This window comes from Drosophila rhopaloa, unplaced genomic scaffold (assembly GCF_018152115.1).
Source record: "Drosophila rhopaloa isolate 14029-0021.01 unplaced genomic scaffold, ASM1815211v1 contig_203, whole genome shotgun sequence".
Classification (NCBI taxonomy): Eukaryota; Metazoa; Arthropoda; class Insecta; order Diptera; family Drosophilidae; genus Drosophila; species Drosophila rhopaloa.
This window is the reverse complement of record NW_025335088.1, coordinates 1,677,624-1,697,373: the sequence shown is the minus strand read 5'-3', so window position 1 is coordinate 1,697,373 and position 19,750 is coordinate 1,677,624. Positions and strand designations below refer to the sequence as shown.

Genomic DNA, 19,750 nt, shown 5'->3' with positions numbered 1-19,750 from the left:
GATCAAAACAGATTTAACAAAAAACTCAAGGACACAGATGCCGTTGAAAGGGAAAAGTTGGTTCTCGATGTGGAGCTTCAGGATCAAACAGCCCCATGCGAGTGGAAGTTTAACGGAGAGCCGATAGTACCGAGTAAACTTGTTGAGATCAAAAACTTGGGTGGCGGCAAGCATCAACTAATATTTAACAGCCTGGATTTGTCGAATGAGGGCGAAATAACTTGCGAGTCTGGACAACTTAGTTCAAAATGCAAGCTCTCTATTCGCAAGGGAGAAAGTAGACCGAACATTGATTGCCCTGATGAATTTGCCGGACCTATCAATGCCCCTGTTATAGTAGAAGTACCATTTAAAGGTAAGAATACTGTCCACAAAGTCCGTAACCCTTGAAAACAATGCTTGAACTTATTTTTCCCAAAAATTGTTGAGACTAGTACAGCAGTATTTTTTCTAATGATCTTGATTCTATTTAAATATCAATTTAATAACATCAGATTTATACCCTCGCAGAAGGTATGATGTTTTGAGTCAAAAGTTTGCAACGCAGTGAAGAAGAGGTCATTAAGTATATATATTTATGATCAGCATCACCAGGAGACCCGATCTAGCCATGTCCGTCCGTCTATCCGTCTGTCTGTTTCAGCTTAAGATCACACTTTCGGAAAAGGGGTTTTTATATTCCTGGTCGGAACGGGCTGAAACGGACGGCTATTTATAATATAGCTCCCATATGAACTATCGAAAATTTCTTGAAAAAGTTGACATATACGCATAAATAAATAGCTGCAAGGAAGTTTGCTTCCTTTCCTGTTTTTAAATAACTCTTATGAATTATACATTAATTTAATTGTATAAAACAATTTTGAATACCTCTAAACATACATTTGCACGTCGTTCGACAATATAATTAAATTATTGGGCGTAAAGCACAGTAACGCCTAATAATATGATTTATACTTACATATGTATATTGGCTAAATTAGTTATTCAACTCGAAAGAAAAAAAATATTAATTTAACTCCTATCATATATATATGACTTACACCAAAATTGTAAACTTTTTTAATCTAGTTTCCGGTACAAAGCAAACACCGGTAGAGGCCAAATTGTTAAAAGACGGCAAGCCATTGCCGGTTAAGGATGTGGAGGTTGCTGTTACCGATGACAAAGTCACATTTAAAATAAAGAAGCCGGCTAGAGATTTAACCGGTCCATATCAAATTAAAATTTCTAATGGTCAAGGTGAAGATACCAAGGACGTTAAAGTTATTTTCCAAGATGTTCCGCAGCCCCCGCAGGACATTGATATTACTGATGTATATCAGAGCTCCTGTGTAGTTAACTTTAAGCCACCAGTCGACAATGGTGGTACTCCTATAACCAAATATGTTATCGAACGGCAGGACTTGAGCAAGAAACAAGGCTGGGAGAGTGTCGCTGAGGTTCTACCTAATGAACCATGTCTGAAAAAAATCGACGACTTGGTCCCAAAGAAGCAGTACAGATTCCGTATTCGTGCTGTCAACGCAATTGGCTCCTCAGATCCGGCAACATTTAAAAATACCATACTAGCGAAAGATCCATGGGATGAGCCTGGAAAGCCTAAGGCAGTTGATCTTACCGATTGGGATAAGGATCATGCGGATCTGAAGTGGGAAGCCCCCGATAGTGATGGCGGGGATCCCATAACTGAATATATTGTGGAATACAAAGAAAAGTTCTCTAACGATTGGGTAGCTGGCAAGACGGTTGACGGCGACGCTAGAACCGCTACCGTTGACGGGCTGAAAGAGGGGCAACAGTACGAATTCCGAGTCCGTGCTGTTAACAAAGCAGGTCCAGGTGAGCCTAGCGACAAGACTAAATCTATTATTGCGAAATGCCGTTTTGTAAAGCCCTTCCTTGTTGGAGACGGCCTCAAAAACATTACCGTAAAGAAGGGACAAACCATTCGATTCGATATAAAATATGATGGTGAACCGGAGCCAGCAGCAACTTGGGTAAAGGGAAGCGACAATCTAAAGTTCGACAACCAACGCATTTGCTTAGATCAGTTGGAAAGGAACTCATCCATTACTATTAAGAAAGCTATACGGAAGGATACCGGAAAATACAAATTAGTACTGTCAAACAGCTCAGGAACCATTGAGTCCGAGGCCCAAGTTGTGGTTCTTGACCGACCACTTGCTCCTGGTGGACCATTCGAACCAGAAGAAGTTCGTGCCAACCATATTAAAATGAAGTGGAAGCGTCCTGAGGATGACGGGGGTTGCGAAATTACTGGGTATGCTTTAGAGCGAATGGACGAAGAGACGGGACGCTGGATCCCAGCCGGCGAAGTAGGTCCAAACGAGACTTCATTTGACTTTAAGGGACTGACGCCAAATAAGAAATACAAGTTCCGCGTCAAAGCTATTAACAAAGAAGGCGAATCCGAGCCACTTGAGACTTCCGACGCCATTGTTGCAAAGAATCCGTATGACCCACCAAGTGCTCCCAGCCAGCCAGTTATCGATGATTATGATAACAAGAGTGTTCTGTTGAAATGGAAGCGACCGCCTTCAGATGGCGGACGACCTATTACCCATTACGTCGTCGAAATCAAAGACAAGTTCTCACCCACATGGAGTGAAGTGGCGAAGACTGAGGACCCCACTCCCGAATGTACGGTGGAGGGCCTAAAAGAAAAAATGGTCTATCAGTTCCGAGTTAGGGCCGTTAATAAGGCGGGCCTCTCCGAACCTTCTCAGCCAACCGACAATCACCTCTGCAAACACAAAAACCGTAAGTGTAGTCATAAATGATTTTCAAATCCAGCTGTAGACTTGCTTTGGCTTAATATTTAAACACGCGTCGCAAACCTTTTAAATATTGCTTTCAGATTTATATGAAAATAAAACATTATCAGAAACTTAATTAACACGCAAATTTTGTTTTGGCCTACCCACTAATAATCATATTTTTTATGTTAAATGAAGGGTTTTCTAAAATTAAAAACAACTTAATATATTTAATAAGGAAGGAATTTGTTGATTCCATGTATTTTATAGTCGGAAAACAGTCGCCTATAAAGTTTTTCACGTTTATTACTTTTAAATAAATTACTCCTTATAGAAATCAATTATCAAATTACACTAGAACTTACCGTGTACCTTTACAAAGCAATTTTTTATTCCATTTGACAAGTCCATAACTAAGAAATATATAGGCTAAAAAACAATTTAGTTGTAATGTTTATAAGTTGAATTAAGGTTACCGGATGTGGAAAATTTGGGAAATTCATCAAATTAAAATTTGTATAAAATAACATAATGCTTTGCATGTATAATTCTAATTGAACGCTCTTTAGGAAATCACTTCACAAATATTCGCATCAGCTTCACTGCCAACGCTTATACAGTGTATGTATTTTATAAAAATAGTTAAAATGTCAAAGAAGTAAAAATACATTTTAAAATGAATTCGTGTTTATTAAACTTTTAGTTAAACCGCAAATCGATCGGTCCACTTTTAAACGAGTAACAATAAAAAGTGGCCGTACTCATAAATGGTCAGTTGATGTCATCGGAGAACCAATACCAAGTCTTCACTGGAGTTGGAGGGATGATATTCCATTAACCAACGGAGATCGAATAAAGATAGAAAATGTTGACTATCACACAGACTTTAGCATTACAAATGCTTTGCGTAAAGACAGCGGATTTTATACTTTAAAGGCAGAAAACCGCAATGGTATTGACCGCGAAACCGTGGAATTAGTTGTTCTTGGAAAACCCAGTTCCCCAAAAGGACCCCTTGCCGTCAGCGACGTTACTGCAACTGGGTGCCAACTGCAATGGAAAAAACCTGAAGATGATGGTGGAGTACCGATTAAGGAGTATGTAATTGAGAAAATGGACACGGCAACAGGAAAATGGGTTCGAGTTGGAAGATCTCCTGGTGAAAAAGAGCCACCAAGCTTTGAAGTAACCGGCTTAAATCCTGGATCGGAGTATATGTTCCGCGTTTCCGCTGTTAATGAGGAAGGGGAATCTGAACCGCTAACTACTTTGGTAGGCGTCGTGGCAAAAGATCCGTTCGATGAACCTAACAAACCGGGAACTCCGGAAGTTACTGATTATGATAATCAAAGTGTGAGTCTAAAATGGACGGCACCTAACAATGACGGAGGAGCACCGATTCAAAAATACATAATTGAGAAAAAAGATAAAAATAAGCCTGATTGGGAAAAGGCTCTAGAAATTCCGGGTGATCAACTGGCAGCCACAGTCGTAGGTCTACAGGAATATGGAGAATATCAGTTCCGTGTAATAGCAGTTAACAAAGCTGGGCTATCTCCCCCTTCAGATGCTAGTGTTCCCCAGATTGTTAAGTACAAAAAATGTAAGTATAATGCGGTTCGTATCCGATGGAGTCGTCAGATTTCATGTTTGAGCCCATTTTATAATGAAAAACACTAAAATTTACTTATTTTTTTTTTGTCCATTTTTATTTCTAAATCACAGTAAAGCCTCGTATCGATCGAACAAACTTAAAGCCATTGTTGATTCGCGCCGGAAAGCCTATTAAGTACGATGTTAATGTTCGTGGCGAGCCTGCACCCACAATAACATGGTATCAAAATGATACAGAGCTCAACCCGAACGAACTACCAAGCAATAGCGAAATCAAGAACATCCCATACAACACGAAGATTTCAATTCTTGATACAGTTCGTAAACACACAGGCATCTACAAAATAAAGGCTGTGAATGAACACGGCGAGGATGAAGCTACTGTAGAGGTCAATATTCTAGCTCCACCAGGAAAACCAAGGGGGCCCTTGGATGTAAAAGATATTACTAAGGACAGCTGTAAGCTAAAATGGAAAAAACCTGAAGATGATGGTGGAAAACCAATTACTGCATATCAGGTTGAAAAGTTTGATAAAAAACAAGGTCGATGGGTACCTGTCGGTCGAACCTCAGCTAATGATACCGAATTTGATGTCAAGGGTCTTCAAGAAGGCCATGAGTATCAGTTTCGTGTCAAGGCAATTAATGAGGAGGGAGAATCCGAGCCCTTGGAAACCGATGGCAGTATCATAGCGAAAAATCCCTATGATGCTGCTAGTAAGCCAGGTACCCCCAAAATTGAGGATTACAACGAGCATATGGTCAAGTTGAAGTGGGAGCCACCCAAGTCTGATGGAGGGGCTCCAATCACTGGTTACATTATTGAAAAGAAAGATAAGTTCTCCCCTATTTGGGATGAAGTACTCAGCACCAATGTAAGTTATTTATATTTTAGTACCATTTGCATTTTTACGTAGACATTATTCTAGCAATTGTATTTTAAAAAATGTTATACTTAAAGACATCCGCCCCTGAAGCAAATGTTGAAGGTCTCATTGAAGGCAATGTATACCAGTTTCGAGTGCGGGCAGTTAATAAAGCCGGTCCCAGCGAACCCAGCGATGCAACAGAGCCTCATTTGGCTAAGCCGAAAAATCGTAAGAATGTTTATTTTACACACGAACTTCGCGGAGAAAACAGAATATATTTCGACTGCGTTCATCAGAATATTAAGCCAAAAGCACATAACATATATAAAATATAAGACTACATCGATCAGCTTAGTTCATTTTCTCTTAAAGCCTCATTGAAAGTTGAGAATATTTGTAACACAATTAACTTTTTTAATTTTAGTTAAGCCATCTATAAACCGAGAAAAAATGAAGCCCATCAAAGTTCGCGCTGGCCAAACGGTTAAATTTGATGTAGACGTCAAGGGAGAGCCGGCGCCAACTTTAACCTGGTTCCTAAGAGAAGGCGAACTAACGCCTACTGGGCAGGTACGGTTAGAAAATGAAGACTACAATACAAAACTCACATTGCTAGATACATCTCGCAAGCAAAGTGGCGAGTATAAGCTACGTGCTGAAAATATAAACGGCGTTGATGAGGCCGTGGTTGAAGTCATTATTTTGGATAAGCCTTCAAAGCCCGAAGGACCATTAGAAGTCTCCGATATTCATAAGGAGGGTTGCAAGCTCAAATGGAAGAAGCCGAAGGATGATGGAGGTATACCTATTACAGGCTATGTAGTAGAAAAAATGGATACAGCAACTGGTAAATGGGTACCGGCCGGTTCAGTCGATTCAGAAAAAACAGATATCGAGATAAAGGGTTTGGACCCAAATCATCGTTACCAATTTAGAGTTAAGGCTGTTAACGAGGAGGGTGAATCGGAACCTCTGGAGACTGAATCGGCTATTACTGCCAAAAATCCATTTGATGTGTCTGCTCCCCCTGGCCTCCCAGAACTTGAAGACTGGGATGAGCATCATGTCAAACTAAAATGGGAACCACCAATTCGAGATGGCGGCTCTCCTATTACTAATTATATAATCGAAGTAATGGACAAAGATTCGGGAGAATTTGTAAAGGCGGTTGAAACAGATAGTCCAATTTGTAAGGGCGTTGTCAAGAAGCTTGAAGAAGGACAGCAATACAAATTCAGAGTACGTGCTGTGAACAAGGCTGGACCATCTGACCCATCTGAGCAAACAAATTGGCATATAGCAAAGCCTCGATTCCGTAAGTTGTCTGCACTAACGTTTTTTATTTAATTTGTATGTTTTTAATTTTAATATTACTTATAATTCAGTAAAACCTCATATTGACCGAACCAATTTAAAACCTGTGATCGTTAAGGCTGGTTTATCAATTAGCTTGGACATTAACGTAAAAGGAGAACCAGCTCCGAAAGTGGAATGGTTCTTTAATTCATTGCCCCTAGAGAGCAGCGAAGAGAATGTTAAAATCGATAATGTTGATTACAATACGAAATTCTTTGTTATGCGCGCTCTGAGATCTCAAAGCGGAAAATACGTAATCAAAGCAACAAATGAAGTCGGTGAAGACGAAGCTGAGCTGGAAGTTACAGTTTTGGGAAAGCCAGGAAAGCCGAAAGGACCTCTAGAGGTCAATGATGTAACGAAGCACAGCTGCAAACTTAAGTGGAAGAAACCAGATGATGATGGCGGTACACCTATCGACTATTATGAAATAGAAAAACTTGATCCACACACTGGTCAGTGGTTGCCATGTGGAAAGAGTACCGAGCCTGAGGCAAAGGTTATTGGACTTCATGAGGGTAAACCTTATAAATTCCGGGTTAGAGCTGTTAATAAGGAAGGAGAATCTGAGGACTTGGAAACCGAAAAACCAATTATTGCCAAAAATCCATTTGATGAACCGGAAAAGCCTGGCAGACCGGAGCCTACTAATTGGGATAAGGACTTTGTTGACTTAGCCTGGAGTCCGCCAAAATCCGATGGCGGTGCACCAATCCAAAAATATATTATTCAAATGCGGGATAAGTCTGGACGTGCTTGGGTGGACGCTGCTACAGTTACTGGTGATAAAACTAATGGTACCGTTACTGGCGTAGAAGAAGGCCATGAGTACGAGTTTCGTATTGTTGCCGTCAACAAGGCAGGAGCCAGTGACCCCAGCGATGTTTCGAAAACGGTAGTGGCTAAACCTCGGTTCCTCAAGCCACACATTGACCGAAAGAACTTGCAGAAAAAAATAATGCGCAGTGGTCAAATGCTTCATATGGACGCTGCAGTGAAAGCAGAACCTCCAGCTAAAATAACATGGACCTATAATGAAAGTGAAATCAAGACTTCAGACAACATAAAAATAGAAAACGAGGACTATAAGACCACATTCATTATGACAAAGGTGAAGCGCGCTGATCGAGGCGTATACATCGTCACTGCCAAAAATGACTCTGGTTCCGACACTGTAGAAGTTGAGCTGGAGGTTCTGTGCAAGCCAAGTAAGCCCAAGGGTCCTTTAGCTGTATCTGATGTGACGGCCGAAAGTGTTCACCTAAAATGGGAGAAGCCCGAAGACGATGGCGGAGAGCCCATTGAACAATATGTAGTCGAACGCATGGATACGGAAACAGGTCGATGGGTCCCTGTTCTTACAACTAAGACACCTGAAGCTGATGTAACAGGTCTCACGGAAGGCAAAGAATATCTCTTTAGGGTTAAAGCTGTCAATTCTGAAGGCGAATCGGAGCCCTTGGTGACTGATATTCCTATTAAAGCCAAGAATCCATTTGATGCTGCCGATACCCCAGGCAAGCCGCAAATCACTGATTGGTCTGCTAACCACTGTGATCTTAAGTGGAGAGCTCCAGAAGACGATGGCGGAGCTCCCATCACCGGCTATATTGTAGAAAAGAAGGACCCCAATACAGGAAAGTGGCAAAAAGCACTTGAAACGAATACGCCTGAATGTAAAGCCAGCGTGAATGACTTAATCGCAGGCAACAAATATCAGTTCAGAGTTAAGGCCGTTAATAAGGCAGGAAAAAGCAAGCCGTCCGAACCATCAGACCAGATGACAGCAAAGGACCGGTTTGCACCACCCAAAATTGATAGAACAAACATAAAGGACATCACCATTAAAGCTGGACAACACATTCGATACGACATTAAAGTGTCTGGAGAACCTCCGGCATCTAAAGTTTGGCTCCACAACAAAGCTCGACTTGAAAATGACGATAGTGACTACAATATAGATATGGAGTCATATCGCACCAAACTAGCAGTACCATTTTCAAAGCGATTCCATTCAGGAAAATATACGCTTAAAGCTGAAAATGAATCCGGACGTGATGAGGCTTCATTTGAAGTCATTGTGTTGGATAAGCCAGGGACTCCAGAGGGACCGCTTCGCGTAACGGATGTGCACAAGGAAGGATGCAAGCTAAAATGGAATGCTCCCCTAGACGATGGAGGACTGCCAATAGAGCACTACATTGTCGAGAAAATGGATGTTGAAAGTGGGCGTTGGCTTCCATCTGGTCGCTTTAAGGAACCCTTTGCTGAGTTGAATAATTTGGAGCCTGGCCATGAATACAAGTTCCGTGTGCTTGCTGTAAATACCGAAGGTGAATCAGAACCATTGGTTGGAGAACACTCTATTATAGCCAAGAATCCATTTGATGAGCCCGGAAAGCCAGGAACCCCAGAAGCGGTAGATTGGGACAAAGATCATGTTGACTTGGTGTGGAGACCACCAATTAACGATGGTGGCTCGCCTATTACTGGGTACGTAGTTGAAAAACGTGAAAAAGGTACTGACAAATGGATTAAAGGAGCTGAAGTCACCGCTCCAGCCTTTGGCGAAGAGTGCAAAGCTAGTGTGCCAAACCTTAATGAAAACTGTGAATACGAATTCCGAATCAAGGCAATTAACGCAGCAGGGCCTGGTGAACCATCTGACGCTAGCAAAACTGTTATTACAAAACCAAGAAAGTGTAAGTCTAAACACATTTTTTTAAAACCTTTTCATATCCAAAGACTATTTTTTTTTAACAACTTTGCCCAATTACCAAAATGTTGCCGATTTTAAGACGACAAATCTTATTATTAAAATATCTCTACTATTGGAAATTTAATCCACAAGTACACAGTAATACATTGTTTTTTTTATTAGTGTAACATAAACAGCAGCTTAAACTTTTTTGTACTTTTTTTATATAAAGTGGCCCCCAAGATTGACCGGAAAAATATTCGAACTTACAACGTCAAGGCTGGAGAACCTATATTCTTGGACATCAATGTCAGTGGAGAGCCCGCACCAGATGTTTCTTGGAACCAAAACAACAAGTCTGTTCATGCAACTTCAGTTAGTCATGTAGAGAATATTCCATATAACACCAAATACGTAAATAACAACCCTGAACGAAAAGACACAGGCCTCTACAAAATCTCTGCCCAAAACCTCTATGGCCAGGATCAAGTAGAGTTCCAAATCAACATTATCAGTAAGTTAAAAAAATTAGTTATTTAAAAAAAATGAAAAGGTTTATATTGTAATCTTTTACCAGCTAAACCTGGCAAGCCTGAAGGTCCTTTAGAAGTATCAGATGTACACAAGGATGGATGTAAGCTGAAATGGAAAAAACCTAAAGATGATGGAGGCGAACCAATAGAAAGCTACTTGGTGGAAAAGTTCGACCCAGATACGGGTATTTGGCTGCCTGTCGGAAAAACTGACGTACCAGAGTACAACGTCGATGGTCTAGTCCCAGGCCACGAATACAAGTTCCGCGTAAAGGCTGTAAATAAGGAGGGTGAATCGGAACCGCTAGAATCTTTGGGTTCAATTATTGCCAAGGATCCTTTTAGTGAGTACTAAACTTATTAATCGTTTAACATTAATTCTCCTAACTTATAAAAAATACAAAAACATCCATTTAGCTGCTCCATCGAAGCCTGGTACTCCAGAACCTACCGATTGGACTGCAAATAAGGTGGAGCTTGCCTGGCCAGAACCAGCAAGTGATGGTGGATCTCCAATCACAGGCTATATAATTGAGGTGAAAGATAAGTACAGCCCTCTTTGGGAAAAGGCCCTGGAAACCGACTCTCCGACTCCCAAAGCTACTGTTCAAGGTCTTATTGAAGGAAATGAATACCAGTTCCGGGTAGTTGCTTTAAATAAAGGTGGCCAATCGGAGCCTTCGGATCCGAGCAAAACATTTATAGCCAAGCCACGCTACCTTGCTCCAAAGATAGATCGTAGAAACCTACGTGATATAACTCTATCCTCCGGAACCGCTCTTAAGTTAGATGCAAATATAACGGGCGAACCAGCTCCTAAAGTAGAGTGGAAATATTCCAACTACCCTTTGCAAACAGGAAAAAATGTGACACTCGAGAGTCCTGACTACTATACAAAACTAGTTATTCGACCAACGCAACGAAGTGACTCTGGAGAATACTTGGTTACAGCCACGAACAGTTCTGGAAAGGATAGTGTGCTTGTAAATGTGGTTATCACAGACAAGCCCACCCCTCCCAACGGACCACTTCAAATATCCGATGTACACAAGGAGGGTTGCCACCTTAAATGGAAGCGTCCTAGTGACGATGGTGGAACTCCCATTGAGTATTTCCAAATTGACAAATTAGACCCCGAAACAGGATGCTGGATTCCTTCCTGTCGTTCAACAGAACCACAAGTTAATGTTACCGGTCTTACGCCTGGAAATGAGTACAAGTTTCGGGTATCAGCTGTAAACGCCGAAGGTGAGTCACAGCCATTGGTTGGTGAGGAAACAATAATAGCCAAAAATCCATTCGATGAGCCTGGCAAGCCCGAGAATCTTAAAGCAACAGATTGGGATAAGGACCACATAGATTTAGCGTGGACTCCACCGCTTACTGACGGCGGATCTCCCATTTCTGGATATATCATTGAACAGAAAGATAAGTTTGGTAAATGGGAGAAGACCCTTGAAGTACCAGCTGATCAATGCAAAGCAACTGTTCCGGATCTTGTGGAAGGTCAAGCTTATGAGTTCAGAGTTTCCGCAGTCAACGCTGCTGGACCTGGAGAGCCGTCTGACGCCACTGCACCGATAGTTGCAAAGGCTCGCAACAAGCCACCGGTTATTGATAGATCTAATTTGATTGAAGTGCGTATAAAAGCTGGGCAGGCATTTACATTCGACTGTAAGGTATCTGGTGAACCAGCTCCTAAAACGAAGTGGTTGCTTAAGAAAAAAGAGGTGTATACAAAAGACAACGTTAAAGTAACTAATGTTGAATACAATACAAAACTAAAGGTTTCTGCTGCTACCCGAGCCGATTCGGGTGTATATACAGTGCATGCGGAAAATGTTAATGGAGAAGACAGTGCCGAAGTTAATGTTACTGTCATTGACAAGCCGTCACCGCCAAATGGACCACTTAAGGTTGATGATATAAATGCGGAATCTTGTACTCTGCACTGGAGTCCACCAGAAGATGATGGTGGACAACCAATCGATAACTACCTCGTTGAGAAATTAGATGAAGTAACAGGTCGTTGGGTACCAGCTGGGGAGACGGACGGACCAACCACAAGCCTTAAAGTAAAGGGCCTTTCCCCAGGTCATAAATACAAGTTCCGAGTGCGCGCCAAAAATCGTCAAGGAACTTCAGATCCACTTACAACACCTCAAGCGATCGAGGCTAAAAATCCATATGACGAACCTACCAAGCCTGGCACTCCAACAATTAAGGACTTTGACAAAGACTTTGTTGATTTGGATTGGACTAGACCTGAGAGTGATGGCGGATCTCCTATAACCGGTTACATAATTGAGAAACGCGACAAGTACTCTCCCGATTGGGAAAAGTGCGCTGAGATTAATGATGACGTCACTAATGCTCACGTTCCCGATCTGATCGAAGGTGTTAAATATGAGTTCCGTGTTAGAGCTGTTAATAAGGCCGGTCCAGGTACTCCCAGTAATCCAACTGAACCACATCTGGCTCGACCCAAAAACATGCCACCAAAGATAGATCGAAACTTTATGTCCGATATAAAAATTAAAGCTGGTAATGTGTTTGAATTTGATGTACCAGTTACTGGAGAGCCATTGCCCAGCAAAGAATGGACTCACGAAGGCAATATGGTCATTAACACAGACCGAATAAAAATTTCCAACTATGACGACCGCACCAAGATACGAATTCTTGATGCCAAACGCTCCGATACAGGGGACTATACCTTAATAGCTCGTAACATAAACGGAATAGATAGGCACACCGTTAAGGTTACTGTCCTGGATGTGCCAAGTGTGCCTGAAGGTCCCTTACGCAATGGTGATGTAACCAAAAACTCTATAGTCCTGCGTTGGCGGCCACCCAAGGATGACGGTGGCTCAGAGATAACGCATTATGTTGTAGAAAAAATGGATAATGATGCCATGCGCTGGGTGCCAGTTGGTGATTGCACTAATACCGAAATCCGGGCTGATAATCTCATCGAAAATCATGACTACAGTTTTAGAGTACGAGCTGTTAACAAGCAAGGACAATCGCAACCACTCACAACCTCTCAGCCTATAACTGCCAAAGATCCTTATTCTCGCCCAGACAAGCCTGGCCAACCGCAAGGTGTAGATTGGGGTAAAGATTTCGTGGACTTGGAATGGGCTGCTCCAAAAAGGGACGGTGGAGCACCCATTTCTTCATATATTATTGAAAAGAGACCTAAGTTTGGTCAGTGGGAACGCGCCGTTGTTATTCCCGGTGAGGAGTGCAAGGCCCACGTACCAGAACTTACGGAAGGTGGAGAATACGAGTTCCGGGTAATTGCCGTAAACCGAGGTGGACCTAGTGATCCGTCCGATCCATCTGGAACTATTATTTGCAAGCCACGCTTCCTTGCTCCATTCTTCGATAAGTCACTTTTAAATGATATTACTGTCCATGCTGGAAAGCGTTTAGGATGGACCTTACCAATCGAGGCATCTCCAAAACCTTCTATTACATGGCTTTACAACGGTAAGGAAATTGGTGCAAACTCACGGGGAGAGTCAAACCTTTTCCAAAACGAATTAACTTTTGAAATTCCATCGTCACTTAGGAGTGACGAAGGTCGGTATACCCTAATACTAAAGAATGAACATGGTTCCATTGATGCATCTGCTCACGCAACCGTTTTGGACCGACCATCGCCACCCGAGGGCCCTCTAGATATAACAAAGATTACAAGAGATGGATGCCATCTGGCCTGGAATGTTCCGAAAGATGATGGTGGTTCGCCAATTTTGCATTATATTATAGAGAAAATGGACTTGTCTCGAAGCACTTGGTCCGATGCTGGCATGAGCACACATACAGTGCATGATGTAACTCGTCTTGTTCACCGCAAGGAATATTTGTTCCGCGTTAAAGCCGTCAATGCAATCGGGGAATCTGATCCATTAGAAGCAGCAAAGAGTATAATTGCTAAAAATGAGTTTGACGAACCTGATTCACCTGGCAAACCAAATATTACTGACTGGGACCGTGACCATGTTGACTTGCAATGGGCTGTACCAATGAGTGATGGTGGAGCTCCCATAACAGAATACATCATACAGAAGAAGGAAAAGGGAAGCCCTTACTGGACTAATGTCTTGCATGTTCCTTCAAATAAGAACACTGCCACAGTACCAGAGCTTACCGAAGGCCAAGAGTATGAATTTAGAGTGATTGCTGTTAATCAAGCAGGCCAATCTGAGCCATCAGAACCGTCCGATATGATTATGGCAAAACCACGCTACCTGCCGCCAAAAATAATTACCCCACTCAATGAAATTCACATTAAATCTGGGCTTATATTCCACATTGATATTGATTTCATCGGTGAGCCAGCACCACAAGCGACATGGACGCTTAATAACAATCCGCTGAATTCGAATGACAGGTCAACAATTACTTCCATCGGTCACCACACCGTAGTACACACTGTAAACTGTGAAAGGTCCGACTCCGGAATCTACCACCTACTACTGCGAAACAGTTCAGGAATTGACGAAGGCAGTTTCCAGCTTATAGTACTCGACCGTCCCGGACCACCAGATGGTCCAATGGAATATGAAGAAATAACAGCAAACTCTGTGACTATATCATGGAAACCACCAAAAGACAATGGGGGGTCTGAAATATCATCTTATATTATAGAAAAACGTGATCTAACGCATGGCGGTGGGTGGGTTCCGGCAGTAAACTATGTTAATGCTAAATACAACCATGCTGTTGTTCCCAGACTACTAGAAGGAACGAAATATGAATTTAGAGTGATGGCCGAAAACCTACAAGGACGCTCCGATCCACTTACATCCGACCAACCAGTGGTTGCCAAAAACCAATACACAGTGCCAGGTGCACCTGGAAAACCAGAACTAACCGACAGTGACAAGAATCACATTTCAATCAAATGGAAACCGCCAATTAGTAACGGAGGGTCGCCCATTATTGGATACGACGTTGAACGTCGTGACATCAACACAGGCCGATGGATAAAAATAAATGGACAACCAGTACCTACTACTGAATACCAAGACGACCGGGTAACACCGAATCATCAATACCAGTATAGAGTGTCGGCGGTTAACGCTGCTGGTAACGGTAAGACTTCTGAGCCATCGGCCACATTCGACTCTCGACCACTACGTGAAAAACCACGACTTTATTTGGACGGTCTGGTGGGAAGGCGTGTAAAAGTTCGAGCGGGAGAACCTGTTAACATTACAATTCCAATATCCGGTGCTCCTACCCCTAAAATTGAATGGAAGCGAGGAGACTTAAAGCTGGAGGAAGGCAAACGTGTATCCTACGAGACTAACTCGGAGCGAACCATTTTCCGCATTGACGATTCAAACAGACGAGATACTGGAAAATACACAGTGGCCGCCATTAATGAATTTGGTAAGGACACAGCTGATATTGAAGTTATTGTCGTGGACAAACCTTCGCCACCTGAAGGACCTTTGACCTACACGGAGACAGCACCAGATCACATTTCCCTGCAATGGAATCCGCCCAAAGACGATGGTGGCAGCGACATATCGGGGTACTTAATCGAGTTTTCAGAGTTTGGCGTAGACGATTGGAAGCCCGTCCCGGGATATTTCCCCAAGACAAGCTACACTGTAAAGGGTCTTACAGAAGGAAAGAAATATATTTTCCGTGTAAGAGCTGAAAATATCTATGGAGCATCAGAACCACTGGAAGGCAAGCCTGTATTAGCCAAGTCACCTTTCGATCCCCCCGGCCCACCGTCTCAACCAACAATTGCAGCATATTCGCCGAACTCTGCCAGCTTGGAGTGGCATCCACCAGACTATTGCGGTGGCAAACCTATAACTGGGTACATTGTTGAGCGACGAGAACGTGGTGGCGAATGGATTAAGTGCAATAATTATCCCACACCAAATACATCCTATTCAGTGCCTGATCTTCGTGACGGAGCTCGTTATGAGTTCCGCATAATCGCACTAAACGAGGCTGGACCAGGCCAACCATCGAAGCCATCCGACCCTATGACGGCTGAGCTTCAACGCTATCGTCCAGATCCACCAGAACCACCAAAACCAGACCGAATTTCCAGAGACAGTGTCACATTATCCTGGCGCCCACCCCGGAACGACGGAAAATCCAGAATCAAAGGTTATTATATCGAGGTTCGACCCAAAAACGAGAAGGACTGGAAAATTGTTAACGATTTACCCATTAATTCAACCGTATACAACGTACCAAACCTTAAGGAAGGAGAAGAGTATTCATTCCGTGTTATCGCTGAAAACGAAGTTGGACGATCAAATCCATCCAAGCCCTCGCAGCCAATTACAATTGAGGAACAACCAAACAAGCCTTGTATGGAATTGGGAGGTGTTCGAGATATAGTGTGCAGAGCTGGTGATGACTTTAGCATTCATGTACCATACGTAGCTTTTCCAAAGCCCAGCGCCTTTTGGTATTCCAATGACAGTGTGCTGGATGACGATAATCGTGTGCACCAACATTTGACTGATGATGCAGCATCATTTGTGGTGAAGAACTCAAAACGATCCGACTCAGGTCAATATCGACTTCAGTTAAAGAATCCATCAGGGTTCGATACGGCTACTATTAATGTTAAGGTATTAGATAGACCAGCTCCGCCAACCAACCTACGCGCTGATGAATTTGCGGGAGATTCTCTTACATTGTATTGGACTCCACCAAAGGATGACGGTGGCTCCCCCATACAAAACTACACTATTGAAAAGAAAGAAGCTCGTTCGTCCACTTGGACTAAAGTTAGCAGCTTTTGCACAGTTCCATTTGTCAGAGTTCGAAACCTGGCGATTAACAAAGAGTATGACTTCCGGGTGATAGCTGAGAATAAATATGGCCAATCTGATCCAGCGAACACATCAGAGCCGATACGAGCAAGGCATCCGTTTGATGTTCCTAATACTCCTGGTATACCTCATGGCATTGACTCGACAGAAGATAGTATAACAATAGCGTGGTCGAAACCAAAGCATGATGGCGGTTCTCCCATAACCGGCTACGTTATAGAGAAACGCCTTCTGAGCGATGACAAATGGACCAAGGCAATTCATGCTCTTTGCCCAGACCTTACTTGTAAAATACCAAACTTAATTGAAAATGCTGAATACGAGTTCAGAGTGGCCGCTGTCAATGCAGCCGGACAATCACCCTACAGCGGCTCCAGTGATCTCATTTTCTGCCGCCGACCACCGCATGCCCCCAAGATAACTTCCGACTTATCAATTCGTGATTTGACGGTAATTGCAGGTGATGAATTCCACATAACTGTACCTTACCACGCAAATCCTCGACCAACTCCATCATGGAGTATAAATGGTCTTGAAGTTATTCCGGACCAGCGCATCAGATTCGATTCAGATGATTATGCTTCAGTTTACTACAATAAATCGGCTAAACGAAGTGAGACTGGCTCATACACGATCACACTTACCAACAACAAGGGTTCAGATACAGCATCGTGTCATGTTACTGTGGTAGACAGGCCAGGACCCCCTCAGGGTCCATTGAATGCCTACGACATTACCCCAGATTCCTGCACCCTAGCCTGGAAGACGCCGTTAGATGATGGTGGTTCACCAATTACAAATTATGTGGTTGAAAAACTAGACACTAGTGGCACATGGGTGAAAGTAAGTAGTTTTGTTCGTAACACCCACTACGATGTTATGGGCCTGGAACCTCAACACAAGTACCATTTCCGTGTAAGGGCAGAAAATCAGTACGGCTTGTCTGATCCATTGGACATTGCCGAACCCATTGTTGCCAAGCATCAATTCACAGTTCCTGATGAGCCTGGTCAACCAAAGGTTATCGACTGGGACTCTGGAAACGTAACATTGATTTGGACTCGACCAGCTAGTGATGGGGGGTCACGCATTCAAGGCTATCAAATTGAATACAGGGACATGGTTAACGACTCTTCTTGGAATACATATGACTACCTAATAAAGGACACTAAATATCAGCTCTACAATTTAACCAACGGCTGCGAATACGAATTCCGTATAAGAGCCAAAAACGCTGCTGGTTTGAGCAAGCCTTCTCCACCATCGTTAAGATTTAAACTAAAAGGAAAGTTTAGTGTACCCTCACCACCTGGAACACCGCAAGTCACCAGGGTCGGCAAAAACTATGTCGACTTGAAATGGGAAAAACCTTTAAGAGATGGGGGATCTCGCATTACTGGCTACATTATTGAACGAAGGGACATCGGTGGAGCCGTATGGGTAAAATGTAACGATTACAATGTTTTGGACACCGAATACACTGTTATAAACCTAATTGAAATGGGCGACTACGAATTCCGCATATTTGCTGTAAATTCCGCTGGCCGCTCAGAACCCAGTTTATGTACAATGCCAATCAAGGTTTGCGAGGTTCTTGGTGGTGAAAAGCCCGAATGGATTTCTCGGCTTCAGGACAGAGTCGTACCTTGTGGCAAGGATTATACATTACAATGTGCCGCCTCGGGTAAACCCATTCCAACCGCTAGGTGGCTCCGCAATGGAAAAGAAATTCAAATGGGTGGTGGCAGAATTACATGCGATAGTAAGGACGGGCATTTCCGACTGCACATTTCTAATGTGCAAGCTGGAGACGATGGTGATTACACATGTGAGGCCATCAATTCCCTAGGATTTGTCCACACCTCAGGTTATCTTAAAATTGGATCTCCACCAATCATTAACAGATGTCCCAATGAACTCTACTTACCAGAAGGAGACAACACAAAGATCAAAGTCTACTACTCCGGCGACCAGCCACTGACTGTGATATTAAAAAGAAATAATGAAGTCATATCCAATAGTAACGACGAGACGCATATTAAGTTAAACATATTTGATGATTATGTAGCGATTTGTATTCGAGATATTGTAAAAAGTGATGCTGGACAATATCAAATTGACTTTACGAATGATTCCGGTAATGCCACCGGACAATTTGATGTACGCATTACTGGCCTACCTTCAGCTCCCACAGGACCGATGGGAATCTCTTACATCAACAAAAACTCCTGTTCTTTGGCTTGGCGTCCGCCTTCCTACGATGGTGGTCTTAAAGTGACTCACTATGTGGTTGAGCGTAAGGATGTGGCATCACCTCATTGGATAACGGTGTCAAGCACCTGTAAAGATACCGCCTTTAACGTACAAGGTCTTATCGAGAACCAAGAATATATTTTCCGTGTGATGGCTGTGAATGAGAACGGAATGGGTCCCCCATTGGAAGGTTTGAATCCTATCCGTGCTAAGGCCCCAATTGATCCGCCATCTCCGCCAGGCATTCCTCAGATTACTGAGATTGGAGGAGACTTTGTGCATTTGGAATGGAGCAAACCGGAATCGGATGGCGGTGCTCACATTCAAGGCTACTGGATCGACAAACGTGAATTTGGCAGCGACACATGGCAGCGTGTCAACGCTACCATCTGTGCAGCCAATCAAATAAACTGTATCAATCTGATCGAAGGTCGGCAGTATGAGTTCCGAATCTTTGCTCAGAATGTAGCAGGCCTTTCAAAGGAGTCTTCCGCTTCCCAAGCGGTGAAGATAATAGATCCAAAGGCGGCCTCGCCTCCATTGATTGTGAAACCGCTACGCGATGCCAATTGCATTCAAAATCACAACGCCCAATTTACATGCACAATAAGTGGAGTTCCTAAGCCAACCATAACCTGGTATAAGGGGGCTCGCGAAATCAGTAATGGGGCACGGTATCACATGTACTCAGAAGGGGACAACCACTTCCTAAATATCAATGATATATTTGGCGAAGACGCTGATGAATACGTCTGCCGTGCTGTGAACAAAGCTGGAGCCAAATCAACACGCGCGGCCTTGGCCATTATGAGTAAGTATTTTT

General features: G+C 43.0%; 1 protein-coding gene across 26 annotated transcripts in view; it reads left to right on the top strand.

The window, feature by feature from the left end:
• Positions 1–19,750, top strand: part of LOC108041199 (twitchin) — a 63,865-nt gene that overhangs the window by 33,214 nt on the left and 10,901 nt on the right. For 25 of the 26 annotated variants that reach the window (XM_044460715.1, XM_044460713.1, XM_044460707.1 and 22 more), the window contains 10 exons: positions 2–355; positions 1,072–2,784; positions 3,484–4,383; positions 4,506–5,269; positions 5,356–5,491; positions 5,688–6,578; positions 6,649–9,321; positions 9,550–9,831; positions 9,895–10,194; positions 10,268–19,738. In XM_044460715.1, coding sequence (XP_044316650.1) covers positions 2–355; positions 1,072–2,784; positions 3,484–4,383; positions 4,506–5,269; positions 5,356–5,491; positions 5,688–6,578; positions 6,649–9,321; positions 9,550–9,831; positions 9,895–10,194; positions 10,268–19,738 — 17,484 coding nt within the window. The remainder of the gene's footprint in view (position 1; positions 356–1,071; positions 2,785–3,483; positions 4,384–4,505; positions 5,270–5,355; positions 5,492–5,687; positions 6,579–6,648; positions 9,322–9,549; positions 9,832–9,894; positions 10,195–10,267; positions 19,739–19,750) is intronic. The other variant, XM_044460712.1, reaches the window with a different exon arrangement.